This window comes from Bufo gargarizans, chromosome 3 (genome assembly GCF_014858855.1).
Source record: "Bufo gargarizans isolate SCDJY-AF-19 chromosome 3, ASM1485885v1, whole genome shotgun sequence".
NCBI classification, from domain to species: domain Eukaryota; kingdom Metazoa; phylum Chordata; class Amphibia; order Anura; family Bufonidae; genus Bufo; species Bufo gargarizans.
Genome location: NC_058082.1, coordinates 52,017,330 through 52,035,861, shown reverse-complemented (window position 1 = coordinate 52,035,861; position 18,532 = coordinate 52,017,330). Strand labels below are relative to the sequence as shown.

Sequence of the window (18,532 nt, the reverse complement as noted above, 5' to 3'; positions counted from 1 at the left end):
TGCTGTGGGGATGGGACTGGGAAACTGGTCAGAGTTGAGGCAAAGATGGACGGTGCTAAATACAGGGATATTCTTCAGCAAAACCTGTACCCCTCTGTGCGTGATTTGAGGCTAGGACGGAGGTTCACCTTCCAGCAGGACAATGACCCCAAACACACTGTTAAAGCTACACTTGAGTGGTTTAAGGGGAGACATGTAAATGTGTTGGAATGGCCGAGTCAAAGCCCAGATCTCAATCCAATAGAAAATCTGTGGTCAGACTTAAAGATTGCTGTTCACAAGTGCAAACCATCCAACCTGAAGGAGCTGGAGCAGTTTTGCAAGGAGGAATGGGCAAAAATCTCAGTGGTAAGATGTGGCAACTGCTCATAGAGACTTATCCAAAGCGACTTGGAGCTGTGACTGCCGCAAAATGTGGCTCTACAAAGTATTGACTTTAGGGGGTGAATAGTTATGCACATTGACTTTTTCTGTTATTTTGTCCTATTTGTTTTTTGCTTCACAATAAAAAAAAACATCTTCTAAGTTGGGGGCATGTTCTGTAAATTACATGATGCAAATCCTCAAACAATCTATGGTAATTCCAGGTTGTGAGGCACCAAAACACGAAAAAAGTCAAGGGGGTGAATACTTTTGCAAGGCACTGTATACTGAGGACGGGTCATTGGTAGTGGAGAGTAAGGGTTCACTTGGCAGGACGTGTTAAACTATTGTGTCATTTATCTTGACGCCCACATAGAACTTGCATTCCTGGAGGTCTAAAGTCAATCTTATGACCAGGCTCTATGTGCAGATCTGCCAGGCACGGAAGGAAGGCGGCTGGGAATGTAACTGCATGTTTAAACCCTGAGAAATACAGTGATGTGAACACGGACATGAACCCGATCAACAAGTGATGTCTGACCCCGAGCGGTTCTAGGTGGAGCTGCGCCCATGATGGGGCTCACGTATCAATACGGTTGATTGCACAAGATTTGACATTACAAGCAAGTGGATATATTTCTATTTCACAGCACGTTTTGCAAGTGTGCGTTTACATCACTGACCTCCATTCAAAAAAAGCCATTACCTGACACACTTGGCACTTTTTTGGGCCATAGAAAACAAAGGATACTTTAAAGGGCTTGTCCAGAATTTTACTACTAATGGCCAATAGGGCCAACAATATCTGATCAGCGGGGATCTCGGAAGTCGGCAGCAAAACTACATTGTGCGCTGGACGGAGCTGGTCACTGCAGCGCTGCTCCCATTCACTTCAACAGGAGCAGTACACCAGTACCCCCCCCCCCCCCCCCCCCACCAGACACTGGACAGAGCTGTGTAGTTCTGGCGGAGACTTTCGGCACTGGAGCTACTGCAGAACAGCTGATTGACAGGGGGGCCACCGATCAGATACTGGTATCCAGCAGAATCCTGGACAACCTCTTTAAAGGGGTTATCCAATCCTATAAAAAGCCCCCACCCATACGCCGGGCCCCTCCCTGCACCGCTCCTGGTCCCCGCACCACCGCTGATGCTTCTCCCCGTGCACGGATGAAAACATCCTGTGTCAGGGGGAAAGCAGCCGATGGCGGGCGGGGACGAGCCTCCCTAGCATCGCGGGTGAAGCTAGGGAGGCTCGTCCCTGTCCCCACCTGCCATTGGCTGCTCCCCCCCAACATTTTCATCCGCGCATAGGGAGAACCAGCAGCGGCGGTGCAGGGACCAGGAGTGGGGACCCAGGTAAGTATATTCCCTGTGAGGGGCCCGGCATATGGGGAGGCTTTTTATAGGATTGGATAATCCCTTTACATACATGTTCTGCGAAGAAACTTATGGCGGGTGAAGAGGAGGCGGCTTCAATTACTTTAAAACCAGCCGTTTCTTATAAAAACAAACTTTTATAATATGTAAATTAGGTCTCTACCAGCAAGTAGGGCGTCTACTTGCTGGTAGCCGCCGCAAAAAAACCGCCCCCTCGTCGTGTTGCTTGACAGGGCCAGCCGCGATCTCCTCCTCCGGCCGGCCCTGTCAGCATTTCAAAAATCGCGCACCTGTGTTCATTCGGCGCAGGCGCTCTGAGAGGAGGAGGCTCGCATCCTCAGAACTCCCTCAGTGCGCCTGCGCCAATGACATCACCGAAAAAGACGTCATCGGCGCAGGCGCACTGAGGGAGTGCTGAGGAAGCGAGCCTCCTCGTCTCAGAGCGCCTGCGCCGAATGAACACAGGCGCGCGATTTTTGAATCGGCCGGAGGAGGAGATCGCGGCTGGCCCTGTCAATCAACACGACGAGGGGGCGGTTTTTTGCGGCGGCTACCAGCAAGTAGACGCCCTACTTGCTGGTAGAGACCTAATTTACATATTATAAAAGTTTGTTTTTTATAAGAAACGGCTGAAGGAAAGTAAGTAACACCATTATATTTTCATATATCACACTATAAGGAATTTAACTAGCCCCCAAAGAAATATGACTTTAGTGGGGTGACAGAAGCCCTTTAAAGGCTATGAACATGGAAAAAAAGTAGTGAGCAAGTTGAATGCAGCCTCCATTCCTTCTCAGACCCCTCTCTCCTCAATATACAGCTGGTATCGCCATAAGTGTTTTTTTTTTTTTTTTTTTTTTTTTAGGAGGAGAGTTTTTATTGGTATTACTTTGGGCTCCATTTTGGGCAGCACGGTGGCTCAGGGGTTAGCACTGGTGTCTTGCAGCGCTGGGGTCCTGGGTTTCTCCAGGTTCTCTGGTTTCCTCCACAGACATACTGATAGGGAACTTACGTTGTGAGCCCTATTGGGGACAGCGGGTGATAACGTCTGTAAAGCGCTGCGGAAAATGTCAGCGCTATATATAAGAGAGTATAATAAATAACACTAGCACTTCCAGGGTCCGCATTTCCGTTCCCGAAAAAAAATAGAACATGTCCTATTCAAAATGCGGAACGCACATTGCCGTGTCCGTGTTTTGTGAATCTGCAAAACACGTTACGGACGTGTGAATGGATCCACTGAATTCTATGGCCGCTTTCAGACGAGCGTATTAGCAATGCGTATCTGGTCCGGATTTAATGTACCAGAATCCGATGCTAATGTTAATGAATGGAGCTATTCACATGGGTGTATAATTTCCGTCAGTATTTGAAATCCGCGGCATGTCCGAATTTTGTGTGTATTTGTTTCCAAATACTCCATTATAATGTATAGGAGTGCATCCAAAAAATGCATGGAGGAAAGAGTGCGCATGGAAATCCAGATGAAATACTGAAGCAACACTGATGGTATATGATCAGGATCCTGAGCCAGAATACTGACGGATTTCAATACGCTCGTCTGAAAGCGGCCTATGGGTAACAGCACACGATGCGGATTCTGGGAGAAAAACAGCAGCCTAATAAAGTATCAGCCAATGAACAAAATTTGCCAAATCTCCTGTACACATGGCACACCGCTGTGCGAACTTTAAAATCCGTAGAATGTCAATTGTATATGCGACTCTACACCTTATATATAGTGGGTTTTTCCCCCCCCCTAGACTTCCATGGGGTTGCTAAAATAAAATCCACACCAAAAACTGCAAAAAAAAAACCGCAAAAAACCTCCATGATAAATAGAGCAGTTTTATGTGCGGGTTCTCTTGCGGTTTTCATGTGGATTTTCCGCACACCAATCCGCAACATGTGCAGGCAGCCTATACTGTATGTATATTCAGACGCCCATGCGGGCAGGGGGCGCGCTCTCTATTCAGCGGGTCCGCGGACAGCGCAGCCTTCCAGGTGCACTCCAGTTTTTCATTGATCCATTGCTTAGAAAACTACAAAACAGATATGAGAAAAAAGGCGAAAAGAAAAGCGAAAAGACTGCGGATGCAGAACTGGGATGTAAACTGGTTTGACTATTTCTGCAAACTGGACACGTACATGTGTATAAGGCCGCTCAACCGTATTTTTGGTCCGCGTCTGATCCGAATTTGTTTGCGGATCGCACACAGACCCATTTTAAAAAAAAAAATTGTGGCTGTTTCACAAATCAGTCCTATTTTTGTCCATTCCTATAGAGAAACTGCGACGCGCACACGGACATATCGTGGTTTGCGGACCGTGAAACTGATATGGTCGTATACGCATGAGGCCTCAAGCCTAAATATGTACAAGAGATATGACATTGGCACACATGACAGTCACTACAGGTGTGTATATGTATATCTGCATGTTCTATGTATATAAAGCGTGTTTTACCCAGCCAGCTCCTGCTCTGCTCCGGCACACTGTCAGCGATCCTGCCCCTGACTACCGTACTGTGTGCACAGAGACAGTGGACTCTGGACTCATAAACCCCGGGATTGTGTGATGCATTCATCTCCCTGCCCGCACTGATACAACAGGTTGCTGCTGCTGTCAGGCGCGGGACACGCCCTTCATATGTCAATCATCTGCAGTCCACGCCCATCCAGGTATTCTCCGCCTAGCCACGCCCCGAGCATTCCCTTGCGCGTGTCGTCATCACGCAGTGACGTCATTAGGATGCGTCCGGTAGTTCTGTTTTGATTGCCGAGTGACGCGTACTGTGTCCTGTCATGCAGTCATGGCTGGAGGGCTGTGCTTGTGCGGCGTGTTACGGTGAGTGGCTCGGTAATGACAGGGCACTGCCGCCTCCTGCTGGTGGTCGCCAGGCCACAATGAGTTGCTGTTATGGCTATACATGAATCTCATGTGACTTTTCTTCTTCTATGTTTCCCCCTCCAGCGTGCTGACGTCACTCTTCGTCCCTGCGCTCGTCGCCAGCATCACTGTCACCCTCCTGATATTCCTTGTTCTCCTCGGTGTCCGCTTGTGGATTGGGAAGAAGAAAAAAGCATCCGCGCAGCTCGGCAAAGATGGCAGAGAGCAGAAAGTAGTGGCGTTCTTTCACCCCTACTGCAATGCAGGAGGCGGCGGTGAAAGGGTGCTGTGGTGCGCGCTGCGCGCTTTACAAAAAAGGTATATTATTAAGTGTGAGGGTGCTGATAGTCAGACTTGTAAAGACAATGGGGGTATATCACTAGGATATGCCCCCATTGTCTGATATGTGCAGGTCCCACCTCTGGGACCCGCAACTACAAGGAGAACGGAGTGGAGAAAGTCGAGGAGTGTGCACTGCGCATGCGCAGTCGTCCTCCGTTTATTTCTATGGAGCCGCCGAAAATAGCTGAGCGTTGGCTCAGCTATTTCCGTCGGCCCCATAGAAATGAAAGGGAGCGGTGGCCTCTCATGTTCGGTGCGCTCCCATTCACTTCGATGGGGGAGGCGGGCAGCTGCGCCTGGTGGTGGACTGACCCTAGGAAACCCAGGGTCCTCCAGCCACAACTCTCCCCGGCTCCGTTCTCCGTGCAGGTCCGGCACCTAACAGATAATGGGGGCATGTCCTAGCGATATACCCCCGTTGTCTAAGATGGCATAACCCCTTTAAGTACTTACACTTAAAGGGTCACTGAGTTTTCCTATAACGTTCTATATGTTATAGAAACATGTCAAAAGCCTTTTTTTTTTTTTGGTGGGGGTCTGAGTGACCACCGCCTATCGCTAGCACAAGGCGAGAGAAGGGTCCACATATCAGCCATTCTCTCATCTTGTTATAGGGATTGGTGGGGGGTCTCGGGACTCAGGTTTTCTAAAAACTTGGGGACCCTTTAATTGATACCATTAGTGGACATTGTTGATTTAAAGGGATATTATGAGGCTGTCATTTAATTATCATTATGTAAGAACATTCAAATGGTTTTCCCACTAATGGGGTCCCTCATACTAGTGGAGAGGCATAGCTGGCTGACAGCACTAGTAAATACGTGCCCTCCCCAAGAAGTAACACGTTTGGACAACTCATTGCACCAATCCTCTGTTATTGTATAATTCGACAACTGGGTGTTACCATTTCCCTGTCAATAGAATGTGTCACAGTCTGACACTCGGATTGGATAGTGTCAGATTGTGCAGAGACGTGCCCAGTTGTCGAGTTACTCATACATTTCTAGGAGGAATAAAAAAGGAATGGCACAATGCAGAGCTTTTGTTTTATGAGGAATAAGAGTAGATACAAGAGAGGTGCCAGGTTTTCTTTATTTTTAGTGTAATGAATCTAATATGGACACGGCAGTATTACAGTAATCCATATGGGAAAGATACAAAATATCCAACTGCTGTCAAGAGATGCAGTAGATTACCAAGTTGTTGAGTTGTGAGTATTTAAAGGGGTATTCCGGTAAAGTGACTTAATTTTTGAAAAACTTCATTAAGGCTGCAAACTGTGACCCAACCAGAACCCATACATATAACCAGAGCTTCCATTTACCTTGCAGTCCATTTGGCTAGCTCCTGTGTGAGCCTGCAACACACTGAGTGTCATGGCGCCTGATCTTCCCTCACATAACCAGGGCCGTCTTTACCAAGGGGCAAAAGGGGCAGCTGCCCTGGGCCCAGTTGCTCCTGGGGGGTCCAAGGCAGCTGCCTCTTGAGCCCTGCTAGCTACTGCCCCGGGTGTCAGGCTGTCGGCTACACAGGCATAATGATCTAGGTTCTAGGACCTTAATGAGTTGTGATCTAGGACCTTAATTACATCATTACCATGTGACCAGTAACCTAGCAATTACTGGTCACATGGCTATGAGGTCATCACAGGTCCTACTGAGTGTTGCAGAAGTTAACTGTGGAGCTTTTTTGTGTAAAGATTACATCAGAAAAAGGTGACAGGGGCTGTTATGTTAATATACTGTAAACTACTGTATAGTGGGGTGCTGTATATTGTGTGGTGGGCTGTATATTGTGTGGTGGGCTGTATACTGTGCGGGGCCTGTATAGTGGGGGGGGGGGGGCTATACTGCTGTACTGTATAGTGTGGAGTGCTATACTGCTGTACTGTATAGTGTGGGGGGCTGTATCGTGTATAGTTTGGGGTGCTGTATACAGTGAGGTGTTGTATACCGTGAGGTGCTGTATACTGTGGGCTGCTATACTGCTCTACTATATACTGTGGGGTACTGTATAGTGTGGGGTGCTAAACTGCATACTGTGTGGTGCTGTATACTATAGGGTGCTATACTGCATACTGTGTGGTGCTGTATACTATAGGGTGCTATACTGCATACTGTGGGGTGCTGGTGTGCACTGTAACACTAGGGTGAGCCGAGCCCTGGTCTCCTTCCTGCAGAGCGGTGCCCACTTCCAGCCTGAGCCCAGCTGCCCCGAGCACTGGTCCTGAGCCGCTGGAGTCTTCAGAACTGGAAGTATTTACAGTCATTCACTGTACTCTACCAGATGTGTGGATTTTTTGTGTGTGTGTTGTGGTGGAGGGCGTGATTGCATGCTAAGGTGTGGGAAGGCGAGATCCAGGGGGCCCAAGTAAATTTTTGCCCAGGGTCCAATCAATATTAAAGACGGCCCTGCACATAACTACAATCCCCACAATCCCTAGCTTTCCTGCTGTGAGTGTTGCTGTTTACTGATTGGCTGCCTGATATCACAGTCCGGTCACGCCCCCTCTACCCAGTAATCTCCAGCACACTGACACGCCCTTTGTTTCACAAGATATTTAGCAAGAGAATTGATAGCAACACACTGAGCATGCTCGACCTAACAAAGGATCAGAACTACAGGTCGATTCCATTGTTTTTATGAGGAAACACAGTGGGAAGCAGAGGAAGAAGCAACTTTTTTAACTACTGAACAGTAAATATGTGAAATTTACATTATTTTAGGAAATTACTAGAGATGAGCGAATTTCAGGTTATGAAATTCGTTCGCTTCATTTACTGGTAAAAGGTGAAGTGCGTTACGGATTCCGTTACCATGGACCATAACGCAATTCTGTGACGGAATGCATAACGAAATGCCTTTTAGAGGCATTCCGTTATTCATTCCGTCATAATAGAAGTCTATGGGCTGCAAAACGGATCCATCCCATTTCCGTTATGCAGGGGGAGTCCTCTTTTGCATAATGGAAACGGGACGGATCCGTTTTGCAGCCTATAGACTTCTATTATGACGGAATACCTCTAAAGGCATTCCGTCATAGAATTGCGTTATGGTCCGTGGTAACGGAATTCATAACGCACTTCACCTTTTACTTGTAAACGAAGCGTGAACGAATTTCATAACCTGAAATTCGCTCATCTCTAGTAATTACTGAACATTAGTCTAAAACAGTTATATTTATGGTAACCGGAATACCCCTTTAAAGGGAACCTGTCGGGTGTCTTCTGCCCTATCTGAGAGCAAGTTTTTACAGTGGGAGAGAAGCTGAGCTCTTTAGTTTATAGGTTTATGTGATCTGGTAAATCCTTACAGGACTCCTAAAGCCTCATGGAACACGGTCCGTGAGATACCGGACAGCGTCATTGGTTGCTATGATGCCGTGCGCTCCTGCAATGCCAGTTCGGTATCTCACGGACCGTGTTCCACGGACGTCTCCATGAGGCTTAAGAGAGAAAGAGTGTCCTGTTTACCCACACATAGTGATTGATGGCCTTCTATTTACACACTGATGCAGGGAGAGCTGTCTGTCATCATGTTTTGGGGGAAGGGGGAAGGGAATCAGGACTCTTCCTGTCTTTCCAAGCAGTCCTGTCAGGATTTACTCTGCTTTTTATTCAGTAATCCTGCTCCAAATCACCCTCTATATTGCAGAGCTCAGCTTCTCTCCCTCTATCAGGTTCTGCTCTCAGATAGGTCAGCAGAAATCACTTGACAGGTTCCCTTTAGGGTACATGCACACGTTCAGGATTCATGTGCCGAGAATCCGCACTGAAATCCGGATTTGCATGCAGGATTTTCTGCACGCAATCCTGATCGTGTGCATTTAGCGCTAAGGATTTACCGCTACTTCATTTTAATATATGAAGGCAATTATTGATTTTATCAGTTATACCGTGAAGAAGGCTTGAGCTCCATTTCTGCTCTGTTCCCACAATAGCTATATGTTCAGCGTATACACTCACCTAAAGAATTATTAGGAACACCTGTTCTATTTCTCATTAATGCGATTATCTAGTCAACCAATCACATGGCAGTTGCTTCAATGCATGTAGGGTTGTGGTCCTGGTCAAGACAATCTCCTGAACTCCAAACTGAATGTCAGAATGGGAAAGAAAGGTGGGCTACAACAGCAGAAGACCCCACCGGGTACCACTCATCTCCACTACCAATAGGAAAAAGAGGCTACAATTTGCACGAGCTCACCAAAATTGGACTGTTGAAGACTGGAAAAATGTTGCCTGGTCTGATGAGTCTCGATTTCTGTTGAGACATTCAAATGGTAGAGTCCGAATTTGGCGTAAACAGAATGAGAACATGTATCCATCATGCCTTGTTACCACTGTGCGGGCTGGTGGTGGTGGTGTAATGGTGTGGGGGATGTTTTCTGGGCACACTTTAGGCCCCTTAGTGCCAATTGGCCATCGTTTAAATGCCATGGGCTACCTGAGCATTGTTTCTGACCATGTCCATCCCTCATAACCACCATGTACCCATCCTCTGATGGCTACTTCCAGCAGGATAATGCACCGTGTCACAAAGCTCGAATCATTTCAAATTGGTTTCTTGAACATGACAATGAGTTCACTGTACTAAAATGGCCCCCACAGTCACCAGATCTCAACCCAATAGAGCATCTTTGGGATGTGGTGGAACGGGAGCTTCGTGCCCTGGATGTGCATTCCTCAAATCTCCATCAACTGCAAGATGCTATCCTATCAATATGGGCCAACATTTCTAAAGAATACTATCAGCACCTTGCTGAATCAATGCCTTGCTGAATTAAGGCAGTTCTGAAGGCAAAAGGGGGTCGAACATCGTATTAGTATGGTGTTCCGAATAATTCTTTAGGTGAGTGTGTGTATATATAGATATAGAGTCAGGAGGAGCTATGTACATCAACACCACGCATCCCTGCTAATCAGCTGTTTCGAGGTACTCTGGCACTAGAAGTAGTTGCCAGAATGTCACAGCTCCTTCCACTGTGTAGTGTAAGGCCCAATTCACATGACCACATCCGTTTTGCAGCACGCAAATTGCAGATCCGCGCAACACAGATACCAGCTGTGTGTGTGTGTCCTGCACATTCTGCCCTATGTTACAAATGCCTATTCTCGTCCACAAAATGGACAAGAATAGGACATGTTCTGTCTTTTTTGCAGGGCCCCGGAACGGATGTACTGATGCGGACAGCATACAGTGTGATGTCCGCATTTTTTGTGGCCCCGTTGAAATGAATGGGTCCAACAAAGATACGGTCGTGTAAATGGGGCCTAGCATTGCTGATTACTGTAGCGCTGCTCCTATTGTAGTGAATGGAGCAATACTGCAGTAACCTGTGAACCGCACAATGGACAGAGCCGTGTAGTCCCTGCACCAGCGCTACACGGGAACAGCTGATTAGTGGTGGTTCAAGGTCCCCCCCCGCTGATCAGATATTGATGGCGTATCATGAGGATTGCCCATCAATATAAATAACCCTGAAATACCCTTTAAATAATGCCATAGATTTTGGTTTGAATGTTTTTTATTTATTTCATTTTGCAGGTATAAAGATGCCATATATGTTGTTTACACCGGCGACAAAGACGTCTCGGGAGAAGAGATCCTCGCTGGGGCAGGCGGCAGGTTTAATATAAAGTTATCCTACCCTGTTAAGTTTGTCTTCTTGGATAAACGTTACCTGGTAGAAGACAGACTGTACCCACATTTCACCCTGCTGGGACAGAGCTTGGGCTCCATTCTGTTAGGCTGGGAGGCTCTGGTGAAATGCGTGCCTGATGTTTATATTGATTCCATGGGCTATGCATTTACATTGCCTTTATTCAAATACCTGGGGGGCTGTCGTGTGGGCTGCTACGTGCACTACCCAACCATCAGCACAGACATGCTGTCTATTGTCCGGGACCACACCGCTCGGTTCAACAACGCTGCGTTCATCTCCAACAACCCTGTCCTGAGCAGGCTGAAGCTGATTTACTACGTCTTGTTTGCACTTATTTACGGCTGGGTTGGATCCTGCAGCGATATGATAATGGTTAACTCCACGTGGACCTTCAACCATGTCTTGGATTTGTGGAAATGCAGCGATCGCATCAGCATCGTTTATCCACCTTGTGATGTGCAGACGTTTTTAGATATTGAACTGAGTCAGAAGCACGAGTTAAAAAAACACTCTGTGGTGTCTATCGGCCAGTTCAGGCCGGAGAAAGACCACAAACTGCAGATCCGGGCATTTAGTACTTTGCTGGCAAAGAAGACTCCAGAGGAAAGAGCAAATCTGAAGCTCATTCTTATCGGGGGGTGTCGCAACGAACAAGATGAGCTCCGAGTGTCCGGGCTGAAGAAGCTCGCTGCGGACTTGGGAGTTCCTGTAGAGTTTAAAGTTAACATTCCCTTTGACGACCTGAAGACGCATCTGGGTGAAGCCACCATTGGTCTCCATACAATGTGGAATGAGCACTTTGGAATTGGTAAGAACCTCTTGGGGTGTTTTAGTTTTTAATGTGGTTTGGGCCTAGAATTACATGAATAACATGTGAAAGGGGTTGTGCCACTGTCTATGTAAAAACCATAGACATGAATAGAGTGGTGGCATTTTTGGTAGATTTTATTATTTTCCCTTATAACATGGTTATAAGGGAAAATAATAGCATTCTTAATACAGAATGCTTAGTAAAATGTCCATTGAGGGGTTAAAAATAATAAACAAATTTAACTCGCCCCATCCACTTGATCGCATAGCGCAGGGCTGGCCAACATGCGGCCCTCCAGCTGTTGTAAAACTACAATTCCCACCATACCCTGCTGTAGGCTGTCTGGGCATGCTGGGAGTTGTAGTTTTGCAACAGCTGGTTGGCCATCCCTGGCGTAGCGGATCTCCTCTTCTTTCTACTTTCTTCAGGACCTGGCTAAAGGACCTTTGACGTCACTGCACTCATCACATGCTCCATCACCATGGTGATGGATCATGTGATGAGCACAGTGACGTCACCACAGATCCTTTTCATCAAAAAATAAAGACATGCCAGGCTGAGCGTTCAAGTGGATTAAGGTGAGTTTATTAATAGTTTTTTTATTTTTTACCCCTCTATCACTATTTTACTAAGCATTCTGTATTAAGAATGCTATTATTTTCCCTTATAACCATGTTATAAGGAAAAATAATAAAGATCGGGTCCCCATCCTGATCGTCTCCTAGCAACCATGTGTGAAAATCGCACCGCATCCGCACTTGCTTGCGATTTTCACGCAGCCCTATTCACTTCTATGGGACCTGCATTGAGTGAAAATCACACAATATAGAGCATGCTGCCATTTTCATACAACGCACCAGTGATGCGTGAAAATCACCGCTCATGTGCACAGCCCCATAGAAATGAATGGAGCCGGATTCAGTGCGTTCGCCTCGCGGACTGCACCCGCACAGAATTCTCGCCCGTGTGAAAGGGGCCTAAGAGTCACAAGTTATTGTGCTTGCCACTAATTTATAAGAAGAGTTAATTATTTCTGTACCTTAAATAATCCCTTGTTAGCAGGGTCCCTTAAAGGGTTATTTCCATTTCTAAAATGCTGGTATATTAGTAGGATGTGTTATCACTTTATGGTCAGTGAGGGTCTGACCACTAGGATCCCTGGCCATCTGGGGAATTAAGGGGTAGATAGCATTCTGGCCCCTTAGTTTTTACCTGGCGACCCAGCTGGGCAAGGACCCTGTGCTCGTCCCCATTCACAAGTGGACATTCATTGTTAGGATGATCTGTGACGGTGCTAGAGGTCAGAACCCCATATCCTGGCCCATCTTTGATGAGCCGATCACAGGTTGTCCACATGCTGAACGCTCCAGGACTCGGGATTCTCTAGTTGGGTATTTGATAATAAGAATGCTAGTTCTACACCAGACTATTACTTTAATGAATAACTCCATCTATATAACAACTAACCTTTCATGTGATACTTACCTTTACAGGAGTGGTTGAGTGCATGGCAGCGGGAACAATCATTTTAGCTCATAACTCTGGAGGACCCAAACTGGACATTGTGATCCCGTATGAAGGACATGACACCGGCTTTCTGGCAGACAGTGAGGAGAGCTATGCTTCTGCTATGGACCGCATCCTGGCGATGTCTGAAGACAGCCGACTACAGATCCGGCAGAATGCTAGACGCTCGGTTTCTAGATTCTCTGACCAGGAGTTTGAAGTCAATTTTATCTCTGCTACAGAGCTTCTATTTAAATAGGGCAGGCCTCTTGGTGAAGGTTATGTGTATATAGTGTGGTCAACCGGAAGGAAGGGTGTAAAATATTTTTGTATTGAACCGATAATGTATATTAAATGTGATTAACTCCTCAGCTACTATATGTATTCTTCATAGTTGTTTCTTATGTTTTTTTTTTATAGCTGAAAATGGAAGGTGGACACTATACTGTTTAAAAGGGATAGTTCAGTTTCAGTAGGTTCACATGCTTCGGATTGATAGTGCTCAAATTTGTCTCCTGGTAGCAATTAGTAATATAATAATAGAATACAGTTTAAAAGGGAACCTGTCACCGAACTGAGGGCAGCATGATATAGTGACATACTTTGTTATTTTAGAGGTCTGTCACTTTTCAGCTCGCAGTCATTACTTTTATAGTACTGACATGACGAACCTGGCAATGCACACCAGCTCTGCGAGGGAGAGGAGTCCGATGAGACTCGCTGGCACTGCCCTCCATATAACTGGCAGGTTTCTTTTCCCCTCCCCCACGACAGCACCACTGAGAGATGGCTCCTCCTCCATGGACAGGAAACCTGTAGCATAAAAAGGTGGAGCCACTCTCCCACCTCCAGTGAGGTTTCCTGTCCCTGGAGCAGGAGACTTGTAGTGTTTTCTTTTCAGGGACCCATGGCTTGGAAATCCTAGGAGAGCCTAGAGAGCCATGGGTCACGCCAGCCCTTACCAGTGGTTCACTGAGGGACGGGAGTTGGTCCGGGCCGGCTGCTGATCCTGGGGCTGAGGGCACCGGTCCCTCAAAGGAGAGGCCCGAGTGCTGCCGCAAGACAGGCGGCGAGAGGGAACAAGCCAAAGGGCTGTTTTCCCTGGATGCGCACCCAGCGGGGACTGCGGGCGAAGGCCGGGCAGTGGAGCATGTCGGAGCGCCAAACCGGAAGTCGCAGGAGTGACGTCAGCTTTGACGTGCGTTCCACTGACGACTTCCGGTTCCAGGCCGGATATGTAAGTACCCATGCATTCCAGCAGATCGGAACACAGCAGGACGGAGGAGGAGTGGAGTGGATAGCTGTGCTCTCACCTGATTACCAGAGCTTTGCCAGTTGTTTTTTGCCTGCAGCAGACTGAGAGGTTGGCGGCATCTTAAAGGCGCTCCCAGGGAACATGCGGAACTCTCGGAGGAGAGGTGCTGTTCCCTGCAGCATATTGATTTCAGTATTCTCTATACCTCCAGGATAAGTATGGAGGAGGAAAAGAGACCTGAGGAGACGGAACCAGAGAAGCAGCCGGTATAAGACGGACTCTGGATGGGGTAAGACAATGAGTTTTGTTAAATCACTGATTTGTGTCCCCTTGTTGGTTATAGATGGCAGCTAAAAAAGCTGCATCTAAGAGAAAAAACAAAGAGTGCGCTCTGTGTAGATGCCCTTTGTCAACGTCCTATAATAAGAAGTTATGTCAGGACTGTATTGAAAGAACCTTGGCGGAGGAATCCCCCAATCTGATGCGGGACATTAAGAATCTCATTAAAACAGAGGTTAAGGAATCCCTTAAGACAGCGAAAAAGTCAAAGCCGGTAGATAAAACAGACTCAGAGCCAGAGTCGGTTAGCGAAAATGAGGGGGATGACAGATCGGAAGATTCATCATTCGCGGAGGAGGAGCAGGAGAAGAAATTCCTGTTCCCAGTATCTGATACTGAAAAATTGTTAAAAACAATTAGAGCGACATTAGAGCTGGAAGACGCCAAAGAAGATAGGTCGGTTGCAGATGTAGTCTTTGAAGGATTACGGGAAAAAAAGAGAAGATGTTTCCCCTTGCATAAGAGCGTATCCGCACTGATAGAAAAAGAGTGGAAAAAACCTGATAAGAAGGCCTTTATTAGTAAAAATTTTAAAAGAAAATACCCGTTCGAGGAAGAAGCTTCTACTTCGTGGGATAAAGCGCCAAAGTTGGACGTAGCCATTTCAAAAGTATCCAGAAGATCTTCATTGCCGTTTGACGACATGGGTTTTTTGAAGGATCCGCTGGATAAGAAGATAGATTCTTGCCTGAGGAATACCTGGGAAGCATCCACTGCCTCCTTTAGGCCCAGCATTGCAGCAACCGTTACTGCTAGGTCCCTAGCATTATGGCTGGAGAGGTTAGAAGGTCAGTTAAGGGATAAATGCCCTAGAGACCAGATATTGAATTCACTTCCGACCCTACAGAAGGCTGTGGACTTCCTATAAGACGCCTCGGTAGAGGCAGTTCGTCTAGCAGCCAGGTCAGCTTCCACCTCTAATTCCGCCCGTAGGGCCCTCTGGCTTAAGAACTGGAGAGAGGGCGATATAGCCTCTAAACAACGCTTATGTAGCCTTCCCTGTCAGGGACAGTTTTTATTCGGTCCTGAGTTAGATGCTCTTCTAGAGAAGGCGGCTGATAGGAAGAAGAGAATGCCTCAGGAGTCTTCCTTTTCGCAGTTCAGGCCTTATAGACGTCCCTTTCAGAACGCCCCTAGATCTCAGGGAAGAAGACAGCCGGGAGATAGAGATCAGTTTCCCAGGCCAAAGGGCTCAGGAGGTAGAGGCTTTATGTTTGGAGGTTCCTCTTCCTCTCAGAAAGATAAATCTTCTAAAAAGTGACGCCAGGTTACAGGTAGGGGGAAGACTAAGGTTCTTTCCCTCTGCCTGGAGAGAAGTCGCAGGAAGGTGGGTGTACGACATTGTTACAGAGGGCTTAAAGTTGCAGTTTCAGGGTCATTGTCCACAGAGGTTTGTGGTAACAAAAGAGTCCAGACAGTTATCAAAAGAGGTAGATCTACTAATAGAGAAAAGGGTGTTAGCCCCGGTACCAAGAGCAGAGCAGGGAGTGGGTTTCTACTCCACGCTGTTCTTGGTCAAAAAACCAGACGGTTCCTTCCGAACAATTATAAATTTGAAACATTTGAACAGATACCTAAAGATAAAAAAGTTCAAGATGGAGACCATAAAATCAGCGATTCATTTAGTTTTCCGGGGTTGTTTTATGGCGGTAGTAGATCTAAAGGATGCATATCTTCATATCCCGATGCATCCCTTTTTTCAGAAGTTCCTGAGAGTGGCGGTTACGGAGGGTACCAGTATCAGACACCTTCAGTTCCAGGCCATGCCCTTTGGCCTATGTACGGCCCCGAGAACCTTTACCAAGGTGATGGCGGAAGTAGCGTCCTTCATTCGAAAGGAGGATGTTTTATTCCTCCCTTACCTGGACAACCTCTTGATCATTGCAGAATCATGGGAGACATGTCAGAAGTCAATACGGACAGTGATTCGGATCCTGGAACAGCTGGGATGGATGATCAATTCCAAAAAATCCAGGTTGGAACCCAGCACAAGTCAGATATTTCTGGGACTTCGGTTGGATTCTCTGCAGCAAAGGACTTTTCTTCCAGCAGAGAAGATAGAGAAGATCCAGAACGAAGCCGGGAGGGCTCGGCAGAACCCAGAAATTTCAGTCCGGAAAGCAATGTCTTTGTTAGGATTAATGACGGCCTGTATTCCAGCAGTCCGTTGGGCCCAGTTTCATTCAAGGATATTGCAATGGGAAATATTGAATTGGACGAAAGGAGATAACGTTAGACTCCCAGATATGTCTCAGCCAGAGGACTCTGATCTCCCTCAATTGGTGGCTGGAGTTACGAAATTTAGACCAGGGTATTCCATGGAGTTACCCCAATCCAGTGGTGATCACTACGGATGCCAGCCCTTGGGGATGGGGGGCTCATTTCCAGGGTCAAGTGAGGCAGGGAATCTGGTCCCCGTTACAGAGACAGTTCTCGTCCAACAGGAAGTAATTAAGGGCGGTGTTGTTGGCTTTACGAGCAGCTCGGCCAGGACTCCAGCACCAACATGCCAGAGTAATGTCAGACAACAGAACAGTAGTTTCGTATCTGAACCGCCAGGGAGGTACCAGATCCCTATCTTTGATGAGGGAGACAGGGATGATATTCTCAGAATTTCAGGAGGAACTAACCCATATATCTGCCCTACATATAAGGGGGGTAGAGAATGTCCAGGCCGACTTCCTGAGCCGTCATCGTTTAAAGCAGGGGGCGTGGTCCCTGAATCAGGCCATATTTGCAAAGATTGTGGATCTATGGGGAGTACCAGATATAGATCTATTTGCTACCAGGGAGAACAGACAGGTAGAAAGGTTTTGCTCCCTCAGTCCCTACGAATCCCCTTATGGGATAGATGCCTTTCTCCTGGATTGGAGATTCCGTCTGGGATATGCTTTCCCCCCCCTTCAGCTCCTACCCAGAGTTCTCAGGAAGATAAGGGAAGAGAGGTCGAACCTAATAGTCATCGCCCCCTTTTGGCCAAGGAGAGCCTGGTTCTCTCTACTCAGATCCATGTCAATAGCGGAGCCATGGGTTCTTCCCGACATTCCGGATCTCCTGAGGCAGGGCCCAGTGATACATCCAGAGGTAAGGTCCCTGCACCTTACGGCATGGAGATTGAGAGGGTGCACCTGATTAAGAAAGGCTTCTCTGAGGCCTTGACCTCCACCATTGTTAGTATTAGGAAGAGGGTAACAAATACCATTTATGCAAGGATATGGAAAAGATTTCTTTCCTTTTCAGGTCGGGACACTGATGTTTGGCCTGAGAAGGTTTCCACAAAACAGGTCTTAGAATTTCTACAAAGAGGTCTGTCATTAGGTTTGGCCAAGAGCACTTTGAGGGTACAGGTTTCGGCCCTCTCGGGCCTATGTGGTAGAAGTCTGGCTATGGATCCCTGGATAGTCAGGTTCTTTAAGGCAGTTGATAGGGTTGCGCCTGTTAGGGGTCCTAGGTTTCCCCCCTGGGATTTGAACTTAGTCTTAAAAGCCTTGACCAGTCCCCCCTTTGAGCCTATGATGGAAAGTTCTATTAAAAATCTTACTTTAAAGTTAGTCATGCTAATAGCATTAACGTCAGCCCGTAGAGTTAGCGAGCTTCAGGCACTGTCCATCAACTCCCCATTTATGTCCATACGTGAGGATAGAGTGGTTCTTAGGCCAGATCCAAAGTTCATTCCCAAGGTACCTTCCAAGACTAACAGGTTGCAGGAGATTGTCTTGCCAGTCTTTTTTCCAGACCCTAAAAATGAGGAAGAAGATAGATGGCACTTACTGGATGTGAAAAGATGCCTGATCCATTATCTGGAGAAATCAAAAGATTGGAGGAAGACCTCTTCCTTGTTTGTATTATACGCTGGGGCTCGAAAAGGTAATACGGCCTCCAAGAGTACTATTGCTAGGTGGATACGAGAACTTATTTCCCTAGCCTACTCGTGTTCTGGTCTTTCCCCTCCACTGTCACTGAAGGCTCACTCTACCAGGGC

General features: G+C 47.1%; 2 protein-coding genes across 3 annotated transcripts in view; one reads left to right on the top strand and one right to left on the bottom strand.

Moving 5' to 3' along the window:
* Positions 1–4,249, bottom strand: part of ATP7B (ATPase copper transporting beta) — an 86,324-nt gene extending 82,075 nt beyond the window's left edge. The window contains 1 exon segment of the mRNA XM_044286530.1: positions 4,210–4,249. The gene's annotated coding sequence lies outside the window, so the exon portion shown is untranslated.
* A 236-nt stretch (positions 4,250–4,485) lies between these two features.
* Positions 4,486–13,327, top strand: ALG11 (ALG11 alpha-1,2-mannosyltransferase). Of its 2 annotated transcripts, XM_044286053.1 has the most exons (4): positions 4,486–4,590; positions 4,717–4,950; positions 10,522–11,447; positions 12,944–13,327. In XM_044286053.1, the coding sequence occupies exons 1-4, from the start codon at positions 4,556–4,558 to the stop codon at positions 13,213–13,215; spliced, it is 1,467 nt and encodes a 488-aa protein (XP_044141988.1). In that variant the 5' UTR covers positions 4,486–4,555; the 3' UTR covers positions 13,216–13,327. The 2 variants fall into 2 exon arrangements, with proteins under 2 accessions (XP_044141988.1, XP_044141989.1); XM_044286054.1 differs by lacking the exon at positions 4,486–4,590 and having other exon boundaries at positions 4,819–4,949; positions 10,520–11,447.
* Positions 13,328–18,532: the final 5,205 nt, after the last annotated feature.

Coding starts and splice junctions, on each gene's coding strand:
- ALG11 (XM_044286053.1), top strand. CDS start 4,556: ATGGCTGGAGGGCTGTGCTTGTGCGGCGTGTTACG. Junction 4,591..4,716: donor TGCTTGTGCGGCGTGTTACG/GTGAGTGGCTCG, acceptor TTCCCCCTCCAG/CGTGCTGACGTCACTCTTCG. Junction 11,448..12,943: donor GAATGAGCACTTTGGAATTG/GTAAGAACCTCT, acceptor TTACCTTTACAG/GAGTGGTTGAGTGCATGGCA.